Raw genomic sequence first — 11161 nt, 5'->3', positions numbered from 1 at the left:
ACAGAAAGAGCATAGATATTGTTATAGCTGATTACACCACTGAGGGAATTGCACCCCCAGAAATAGTTATTTAAAACAAAATTGAGATTCACCCGCCAAAAAGAGTGGTAAGCGGGCTGAGCTGTAACCCCCTGCTCGCTAATCAAGGAGGGGCGCACAACACCACCAATAAAAACGAATTTCAATTAAAACAAGGTTCTTTGATTCAGGAGAGAGGCAGTGGAAGGCAATGAGAGATGAAGAGGAACAAGGCAGGTATCACGTTCAGCAAGTTTATTACACACACAAGGATAAAATACATACGAGAGCACATTAACACAAATGGTTATCACCAGGCTATTGCTAGATCTTGCCTTAAATCTTAAATTGCAGTCAATTTACAGTCATATCAAATCCCAAAAGCGCAGTCATAAAGCAAAAGAAACATATAATTAAATAGAAATAACATAAATATACAAACAATTTCAAACAGCAGTGAAAACTCCAAATACCTTCTGTGCAAATAAACAAATCTATAACCACTACAGACAAGCAAAATCAATACTAATTACCCACAACTACAGTATCTGCACATCCGGGGAGGATAAAAAAAAAATAATAATAATTTAATACAATACAGCAAGTTATGCAACCCAGTTTCCCCTTTAAAAAAATCAGAGACAAACCCAAATATCTTAATACAAATACATACAATACAGTAAAACAATAAGCAGCAGCATACACACCAATCACAAATTACAAGGCACTAAAACTGTAACAGAGGTAAACTCTCGACCCAGTACAAGCAGAGATTTTCTTTACATAGCTAAAAGCGAATAGCAAATATGAAATATAATTTACATAACGTCCAAAACGTGTCACTCGAAAAACTCACCGCACCAAACACCCTCTGAACACCTTCCAACAGGTCTCTTATTCCGGTCGGTAGTAACTGTGCTTCTCCTTAAGAACACCAAAGTGTCACGCTATTAAAATCTCTGCTCTGCTCCGGTCCGGTCTGGTAGTTTACTTCGGGTCAAGGGGGCCCCTTTCCACTCCACTTTACAGCAATCACAGGACAAGAGCTCACATCACTCCTGTCTTGGAGGCCTTGCACTGGCTGCCTATCAGGTTTAGAATTTATTTTAAAATTTTAATGCTGACATATGAGTCACTTCATGGGCTAGCTCTGACTTATCTGTCAGATCTTTGATCTTTTTACCCTCCCACTCGCAACCTCCGCTCTGCTGATCTCACACTGTTTGTTGTGTATCCCTTCTGCTCGCCTGCGCCTTCTGTTGCTATGCCCCAAATCATGGAACTCAATTCCACTAGAGATAAGGGACTCGGCTTCTTTGAGTGTTTTAAAGCTAATTTAAAGACTTCCTTTTTTAGAAAGGCGTTTTTATGATTGTTATGATTGTTTTATTTCCTTGTGCTTTTTTATGTATAATCTGTTTATTTATTGCTGTACTATTAATTGTGAAGCGGTCTGAGATGATTGCTTTTAAGGGCGTTATACAAAATAAAGTTTATTATTATTATTATTATTATTATTATTATTATTATTATTATTTAAACGCCGTGGTGAAATTAGAAAGGACAGACCACTGGAGGAGCAGGTTGTAAACCAGCCAATGACATCACTTGGCTTTGGTTCGCTATGACAACTAGGGCTGGAGACAGAAGTCATTCTTGCTGGCCAATCAATGCACTCGGGGAGGGGGAAACGCGGAACCGAAACAACCGAAAAAAAGGAAACACAGACATCAGCGAGTGCAATCAAATCAGATCAAACTTAAACCAATAATAAATCAAGCAGATGTTTATAGAAATAAAAATCTAAAGTCAATTCTAATTTAATACATATAAAAACACTGCGTGAAAATAAAAAAAAATAACTAAAGGATAACCAAGATGCCTATTAGATCAACATTACCTTGAATATGTTCAGGATTAACTGGACTGGGCAAGCAGTCAGTAACTCCTTTATTTTACAAGAACAGGTGCTACCTCTCTTGAAAGCGCTCAGACATTACATCCATCAAAAAGTTCAGTTCTCAGCAAGAAACAGTTCAAGTCAATTATTATTATAAGAATATTAAAATGATTAAAAGCATTAGATGTTACAGTTGTTTTGAGGGAGGGAGGGATTACAGATATCATGGTTTTATAATCGCTGCCACTGTTTCACAAACCCTTTGATATGAACCCTTAGTACAGGAAGCATCGTACCAGCTGGGTGTGAAATTTTTATACTTAGCAAAATGAACACAGTCTTCCCCCAGTGGATCTTCTCCAGTATAATTGTCGGGTTCTACACCATCCTCCCTTTTGCCCCAGTATCTGAAATATTAAATGAACACAAAGTGTGATTAAAGCTTGCTTTAAAAAAAAGCAATATCGTTATATCGGTTACTAATTGCATGAAAATGTAAAGTTTAAAAATACTTTTGCATGAAACACACATGAATTGGACGCCAGTTCCAGGTATCGTTTTCTTCATCTCTTTTCCTAGGATTAAGTGCTTTACAAGCCCAATAAGGGACAACTAATGAGCTCAGAATGTAACCCCAGCAGTTTGCACTGAACAATCCTCACGAGACAGGCACGCTTTAGGAGGACTGACCATTTCACTTTTTAAAGTTGAAGTCGCGTATGGTCTTTGCATTGCAGTTTGTGCATTAAAAGGCTGAGTGTGGCATGAGATAATGAGATGATATGAAGCACATCCTTGGGTGTAATAACCGAAGGTGGCTATTTTAATGAGCTAAACAGTGGCGGATCTAAAACATATATGGACCTCATTTCACTGTATTAATAAACAAGCCTATAAATCGCTTTGAGGGGAAAGCCCCAGCAGGATTAATACAGAGTAGATCATTAAAATACTGTAAAACATGACATGTTTGTGAGCAAGACATTTTCACTACTTTAAGCCTCAGAGATAGCATACTGACTGCAATTAGTTTATATACAGTTTATGTAAACTTTAGGCTATACTATCTGCAAGGTATGTCATTTCCTGTTTTACAGTAGACCTTCCTAAATGATTTCAGAAAGAGAATGACTCACGCTTTATTAGGATTTAGAGTTGTGTTGTCCACCCAGCGCCACTGTCCTTCTATAGCCTGATCATTCAGTCCAATCCAGTATTCCTTACTGCCGGTCTTGCTCAAAATGAAATCCTAAACACAAAACACACCTTTGACTCTCCAGCAGTGTTAACCCTGTCTGTATATATTCTTCATGGAGTATTTCTAGTGATTGATGAGTACCCTGTTAGATCCCGATTCTCCTTGGATAGAGAACTGTTTGCTGTTTTTGAAATCTCTTTCCCTCTATATATACATACATACAGTAGCAACGGAATTTGTTGATCTTCCACCTATCCATATATAAAAATGAATACGGTAGATTAATTTCAGTAATTTGTGCTGGACCAGTTAGCAGCAATGCCTGTGACACTTGTGGGACAGATTCCCTGAATATGATATTAATACCTGAATGTGTATTAATGATATAACTGGACTAATTAATGAAACTGCTGTGTCTTAAGAAAAGGGCCCCTTGGTTCCTGGCAGGAATACTGAACTGAAGATGACCAGGGCTAGGAGGGGGGCACCTGGACTGGGGGAGGCTGAAAGGACAGTGAAGAGACCGCAAAACTGCAAACACAAGCGGTTTGGTGCAAGGAAGACATAAAATATAGAAGTCAACAAGTCCCAACTGCAACAACAAGCTGTTGGACGAAAGGAAGCAGACAAAAGACAAATCTGTTATCAGACAAACCAGTCTGGGTCTGCTGTACACTTACAACCACAGTATCCAAAAGAAACTGTGCCCTGCTACCTGCGCAGCTAAAAGATTCAGTGAAGAGGACAGAGCGGATGGGAGCTGTTGTGGATCCTATACCGAGGACTGAAAATTTTGCTGCAGCTGTTTGTTGATTCTATCGAGAATTGAAAGCTTTCTTGCCGAGTTTGATCCAATGTGGGATTGAAGACTTCGTTGCTGAGAGGAGAGTTTTTGTACTGGACACTTCAACAGATTTGAGTTACCAAACCAGCGGACCAAAAGTCTAAGCTTCAAGGAACCGTTGAGTATAATTCCAGTTGCATTTTCCTTTCATGGAACTAAATTAATTAATGGTAACACATTCACATAGAATTGAACTGTTAATTATTTAGTTTACACACTTTGCATGTGAAATAACTTTTAGTGAAACTTTATGAAGTAACTATAAGTAATCTACCTCATATTGTTGTATGAAGAATTTCTTTAAAAGTAAACTTGCCATATCTTTAATCTATATACCATTATGTGTGTGTGTGTGGGCGTGTATGTGTGTGAGCAAGTTACTAGCTACGTCACAGCTTGCTTGGGCTGATGAGGTTGCTGCCCTGTGTGTGAGGAGATAGGCGGTGTCATATTTCAATTGCCCTGCTAGCTGTATGAATGCAGTGAAAGCTTTTGACTTGTGTTTTGTTCTTAGAGACTAAGAGATTTACTGTCTGACTTTTCTGATTTCTGTTTAATATTTGTGTACTTAACAAAATACTACTATTTATTAAACATTCCTTGTGTCTAGCGCGTGAATGTGTGTTCATAGTAAATCCTCGATCTTTGTAACACGTCAATTAAATATTATTAATAAGAGAACTAATCAACCCAGATAAACTCTGAATTATCAATTACTGAATTGTTCCTACACACTGTGATGTCAGACTGTGCAGCTCCATTAGGATTTTTGTGAAGTTGATTGCTATTCTGTACCTGCTCTGCCTCGCTCTCTATAATCACCAGGTGCCCCCCCATTGATGTGCAGTTATCACGGCTGGAGTTCCAGTTCATATTATCAGTTGAGAAGTAGTAGCACTTTCCATTGAACTGCATCCACTTCTCTGGACACAGATTACAGTTGCTGTCTGTAGAATGAGAAAGAACATGCATGCATTAATGTATTCATCCCTTTAGCTCTCCAGGATGTAACCTGTGAGATGCATCTTATTCACAAGGGGGTCCCAGGGGGTAGGGGTTCAGGGGGGCTGGCAGCCCCACACATAATCCAGTTACAGCTTCATGTTACACATTGCAAATGCACTTCTAATTGCATTTTAAAAAGTGTCAAATCCTTCTTATTGCAGTATCATCATGTAGAATTACAACACACATTACCAGCACAGGTTTCTAATGATCTCAAGTCTGTTTTGCTGAGCTCATTAGTTATGCTTTCTGACAGACCTCTCCAATCACACGGTGCTCTAAATGCAAATGCCTGTTTCACACATTCCTGTGCTACACTAGAGCAGTGGCACTCAATTCTGGCTCTCGAGATCCAGTCCAGTCCTGGTTTTTACTCCAAGCAGGTTCTAAAACAGTTGAATCTGCTGAGATTGAACCTGCGAAGAGGCAGTTCACTAACTGAGGACCTGCTTGGAATAAAGACCTGGACTGGAATGGACGTCGAGGGTCAGAGTTGAGTAGCACTGCACTGGAGAGAGGAAAGGTCTCAAGGGACAGTGTGGACAAACTCCCTGGTATTTTTAATCTGGATAAGCTTGGTCTGTACCAGTCTGTGGCAAAGTGGTTAACAGGTGCAGGTTAAAGAACAGACAGACAATTGTAATCCAGGTGCAAAGGTTTGTTTTATTTGTTTTTGTCCAGTGCCTGACAGCGAAACAAACAGTAAACAATAATGAAGGTAAGTAATACAGCGGCGTGTATTACTTAATTCATAATCCCCGGGTTTGCCCCGCAAATGATAGTCCTGTTTTTATTGTACACCCACACAAAACACATACAGAAGTCTGTTAGTGCGTGAATTAGTGCTAGTGGTGCAAATACATTTTAAAGTGATATGAGTGCAGTGCTGTTCCGGGTTTGTGCTGGCTTCTGGCGACAGCTCTGGAACGTGTTAGCTGTCTAGTGAATACAAACAAACAAATAGTCAGAACAAGACAAACACTCACAATTTTCACCAAAACACAGGTCCTTCCAGCTCACTTCTTAATAACCAAAAACGAAGGAACTGATTACGATTCTCCGTCCCCCTTATATGCTGTCACGCATGACCCCTTGGTAAACGAATGCAGCTGCCTTTACAATCAGTGGCTGCTGCATTGTTTCCCTTCCGGGTTCTTGCAATGGAGTCTCGCCTTCTTCCAGACTGGCCGACTTCCCGACCCGGGAATGAACTGTCAGGCCAGCCCATCAGAGGAACTCTGTCCTCGCTGCTTAGCGCCCTCACAGGTCGGGAGGGAGATTTACCACCAAGATTCATTATATTTCTGTCACAGGATTTTATTGATCTTTGTAATATTTATGCTCCTAATTTGGGCAGAGAACGGATTTTATTTTTAAAAAAAATCAGAATTTAGGAAAGTGTGATCCAGAACATTTTATACTGGTGGGTGGGGATTTGAATTGTACTTTAGATTTTAATTTAGACAGAAATCATGATGAACCCAATCCCCAATCCGTCAGAGAGCTGGCTGGCGTGCTGACAAAATTCAATCTATCTGACGTCTGGAGGAACTTGCACAACACCTCTAAACAGTACGCTTGGATTAAAATAAGTAATGGTGAAATATCTGGAGCACAGCTGGACTGTGTATACACTCAAAAGCACAGCCTCAATAGAATCATTAACAGCAGCATTCACCCCACGTCCCTGTCTGATCATCACTTCATCACCAGTTTTCTGCTTACCCACCGCACAGCACACTAAATCTTACTGGCACTTTAATATTAAACCATTACAAGATATTTAGGCCCAAATCTATAAAGGGGAAAAACCGACCGCAAAAAGCCACGTAATGTGCGTGTTCAGTACGGCCGCACTCAGCGTCAAAATAACGACCTATTTTATAAGACTAATTAGGTGAAGCAGGCGATTCCACAATCAACCAATTTAAATACCCCTCACTGCAATTAGCATTGGAGAATTACACACCTCTCACAATAAATAGCGGGTTTGGGTCAACCCTGCGTGTGTAGGCTACACATTCCAAAAGAAAATGAATGGCACACAAAGACCTCAGCCTGGTACTAGCCATGGTGATGAGGATGCTCGGAAGCGAAAACTGAAATTTACCAATATGGAAGTGGAGATTTTGGTACAAGCAGTACTTGTAACACATGAAGATGTGTTACAAGCTCGAAATACATCACCAGGACAAATGAATAAAATATGGAATGTGTCGTGGCTTCTTAATAAACAAATGTACCACTTCAGAGTTTGTTGTCTAGGTTGCTTATACATTACGACGCATCATCCAGCTACTGTGCTTCGCATATTAGTTCAAATTCTTATTTTGTATTGAATAATTCTAGGCTGTAACGGAGAGATCTGGACTGGCCGTCTGACATATGCACGATCCTGCAGGAAGAGGGCGGCAGTCCCGTGGGATCTGCCTGCCAGTCATGGCAGTGACACAGAGAGGTGGGGAAGAGGGTGTGTGGGCTTTCCCCCTCTCTGAGTGGCTGGGAGGCGGGTTTTAGTGCGATTGCTGATCCTATAAATTAATACTGTGCTGTTTCCTCACATCTACCCCTTTAGACTTGAACAACGAGCAAGCGGTCTCGCTGCTCGGCAAGACCACGGACGGACAGGAGAAAAGACCCTAAAGAAGCTCAAAGAGAAGAAATTAAAGAAATAGAGAGAAAGTGTGGAATCCTTGGGCAGACCCCGATATTGTTTTAAGTCAGCTGAGGAAACAACATAGTGTAGGACGGAGGCCCAGGTCGTACAGGTAGCGGTAACTGGGGAAAATCACGCTGCGAAGTGCAGCACATTTATTTTGTAGTTTTCATTACTGTGTTTTATTTTCCCTTTTTCTTATTGCCTTTTCGTTTTTCATTAGTTTTGAGCACCTGCGAGTGCACCTGAACTGTACTGAGTACCCTGTCGTGGTATTCCCATAGGTTCTGGATACCATAGTTGGTAGCCAGACCATGGACAACAGCGCCCTCTGCGGGCTAAAAGAAATCAGTACAAATCATACAATTAAACCAAATAAAACCGAGCACCTGTGCAGTGTTTCAATTACAACTTCTGTCTCCTGTGTCAGTGAATACCCGCACCCTTCCACATAGGTGTATAGACTTTTCAAACTTCAGAAACAACACGTTTTATTTACTTACATCCATGGCAGTCAAACGGGTGGATAATTATAATCCTTTCATTGTACAGCAATATGTTCAGCAACAATAACTCCATACAGCTTCATACAAACAGTCTTCAGTTTAACTACGACTTATATCTTCTTAAATTATGCAGTTACAACTCTCCTATTTCTTATGTATGTCTGTATTTCTGACTATGTATGATTTTAAAGCATATCTGTATGGTCTATAGTATAGCAACATTATTCAGATGTGCCTACAACCAGCTGTACTGTATTTGCTCTAGCTACAAACTAACTGCGTCATCTGTCCCTCTGTCCTTTTTCTTTTATTTACTGTTTTCTTTCAAACTCGAATTTAACAATACTGCCTGAACCAGTATTGTTACATACCAGAATGCCATATTACAAAACATAAATTCTGTAGGCATTACTAAAATAACAGGGGAGGATGAGCCCTCATTGTATTACATGTTGTGACAGGACGACAGAGGTTGAGACTCAGAGACAGTGTGAAAACTTTTTAATATACAAAAAAATACAAAATAAAGGGCCAAACAAAAAGGTTTTAAACAGAAATGATAGACAATAAGCACAAAACAAAACTTACAAAAATACGGCTTCCAGGCTGGGCATTGACTTCACCTGTTTACCAAAACGAACAAAAACAGCACACACAGAAAAACACTGTTACTTCTTCTACTTCTAGAACTCTCCCCCAAATGGGAGGCTGAGGCCTCCTTTTATGCCAGGTGGCTGAGTATTTAATTGGATAATTAATTGCTCCCACTTGACGCAATCAACCTGGGCAGGGAGGAGAATTTAACTCCATCCCTGCCAGTATTTCCAAAGGCAGAGCCCTGCTCTGCCACACATGTATATGAGACTTTTTGTTTAGTGCGCCTCGGAATATCGTTCCTTCTCTTCTTAATCTCCATCGTTCTTATAATAAGACACTCTAGAAGTAAAGGCTCTCGTTAGAACCTTGCTTCGCCACTGTGGGGAGACCTTCTCTATTTGCAGACTTTCTTTTTTGTCATGTAAGCTATGAAACATGTATTGAAAATTTGAGTTTGCAAAACAATACGGTATTATAAACCGCAAGTTACAAACTGACTTGATCAGAAGGGTTAAAAAATTAGCGGGACTGTAGTAAAAAAAAAAAAATTAAAATGGGAAGGAAGAGCTGCAAAAAACAGCAGAAGCAGCAGCAACCGCAACCGCAGCAGAGAAAGAGATGGTGGTCCCGGGTGCCCACTCAGTTTGGACCCCCGAACTGGGCAGCTGAGCAGGAACAATGGAGGGCTGAAGTGGCCCCCATGTGCGAGGCCTGTGGCGAGTTCGGGCATGACAGGGAGGACTGCCCCTACGGTGATCCCCAGTATGAGGAGGCCTGGAACCAGGGCCTGGTTGGGGACGCCGCCGAATGGTTCTGGGCAGTCAACCATACCCAGGTGTCCTCAATGCCCAGGAGTGAGGAGCCCGAATGCCCACCACTCAAGCCTGCACCAGCAGAGGAAGAGGGCCTGCTGATCCCACCACCATCACCAGAGGAGATCAGCTGTGAGGCCATCCTCCGCACTGTAGAGGCATCCTGCTGGTGCCCCATCTGCGGAGAGCGGGGGCATTCCACACTCAACTGCCCCCTCCTACCAGAGGGGTGCCTGATGCACCCATTCTCACCAGCAGAGGGAGAAGGCCTGCTGGTTCCCCCATTGCAGCCGGAAGGGGCGGAGCCCCTGCCGCCTTCGCAGCCAGAAGAGGAGGAGCCCCTGCCGCCTTCGCAGCCAGAAGGGGAGGAGCCCCTGCCGCCTTTGCCATCAAGAGGAGAGGAGCAGGAGCTACCTCTGCCTCCAACACCACCATTGGGAGAAGTGGAGCTCCTGCTGCCGCCTTCATGGCCAGGGGCTCCCCTCCCGCCATCGCCTGGGGATGCCAGTTCGCCATCGCCTGGGCCTGCCTGCTGCTCTGCATCGCCTGGGGTTGCTTGCGTCTCCTTTGCTTCTCCTAGGGTCGCTGCCGGTCCGCTGCCGCCGTCGCTTTCCGAGGGTCCGCTGCCGCCATCGCTTCCCGAGGGTCCGCTGCCGCCGTCGCCTCCCGAGGATGGGAGAGGAAGGACAATAGGGGACTTGAGGGAGGGTGGATGGCTTTCAAATGGGGGGGGAGGTGGCCGCCGTGGGGCCATGTGTGCTGCGCACAAGGGGGGGGGGAATGTGGCAGGGCAGGGCAGCAGCGCTTAAACTACAGCTTCCTTGTCTCTGAGTCTCCTTCCCAGCCGATACCATCTGGGCCCACAACGCTACCCTGTCACACATGTATATGAGACTTTCTTTCGTTCGCCTTGGAATATCGTTCCTTTTTTTCTTAATCTCCACTGTTCTTATATAATAATGCCTACACTCTAGAAGTAAAGGCTCTCGTTAGAAACTTGCTTTGCCACTGTGGGGAGACCTTTTTAGGTACTTCTAATAAACTTTTTTTACATGGATTCTATATTCTCTATTTGCAGACTTTCTTTTTTGTCATGTAAGCTATGAAACATGTATTGAAAATTTGAGTTTGCAAAACAATATGATATTATAAACCGCAATTTACAAACTGACTTGATCAGAAGGGTTAAAAAATTAGCTCTTTGCAAAATGTTATTAAATGTTTCTTTGTCCTTGAAAACAATGTCTCCTTCTTGCTGCAGACAACTCTCCCACATCACCTTGTCTTTTATATAGCCTACTGTCTGACTGCGGCAAATTAACGCCTGCTTTACAGAGTTCTTAAAATAATCAAGCAAATACGAGGCCCGCAATTACCAGCAGACAGAATATTTAATAGACCTCATTTGCAAAATCCCCTCCCAATTTTAGCGGTTTCGTAACGCCCCAGAATTACATATACAGAATTACATATGCATCAAGTGCACAGAGACATTGCTCCCGCAAATCACGTCTTAATTGCATGTTTATGCCATTGTGTGTGTTTTAGAAATCCCATCCAAGAATTCAGAACCCTTAGCACCCGTTTTACGGTCTTAAACATGTGCAATCCTTTTATAAATCCGG

The 11161-nt window shown here is 42.3% G+C and overlaps 1 protein-coding gene across 1 annotated transcript; it reads right to left on the bottom strand.

Annotated features, from left to right (window-relative positions):
* Positions 1-258: 258 nt before the first annotated feature.
* Positions 259-8387, bottom strand: LOC131698886 (C-type lectin domain family 4 member E-like). The gene is made up of 4 exons (XM_058993552.1): positions 8125-8387; positions 4756-4907; positions 3055-3167; positions 259-2325 (listed from the first exon to the last, which is right to left on the bottom strand). The coding sequence occupies exons 1-4, from the start codon at positions 8198-8200 to the stop codon at positions 2142-2144; spliced, it is 525 nt and encodes a 174-aa protein (XP_058849535.1). The 5' UTR covers positions 8201-8387; the 3' UTR covers positions 259-2141.
* Positions 8388-11161: the final 2774 nt, after the last annotated feature.

Source organism: Acipenser ruthenus, chromosome 20 (assembly GCF_902713425.1).
Source record: "Acipenser ruthenus chromosome 20, fAciRut3.2 maternal haplotype, whole genome shotgun sequence".
NCBI classification, from domain to species: Eukaryota; Metazoa; Chordata; class Actinopteri; order Acipenseriformes; family Acipenseridae; genus Acipenser; species Acipenser ruthenus.
Note: the sequence above shows the minus strand (reverse complement) of the source record. Positions and strands in the feature narration are given on the sequence as shown.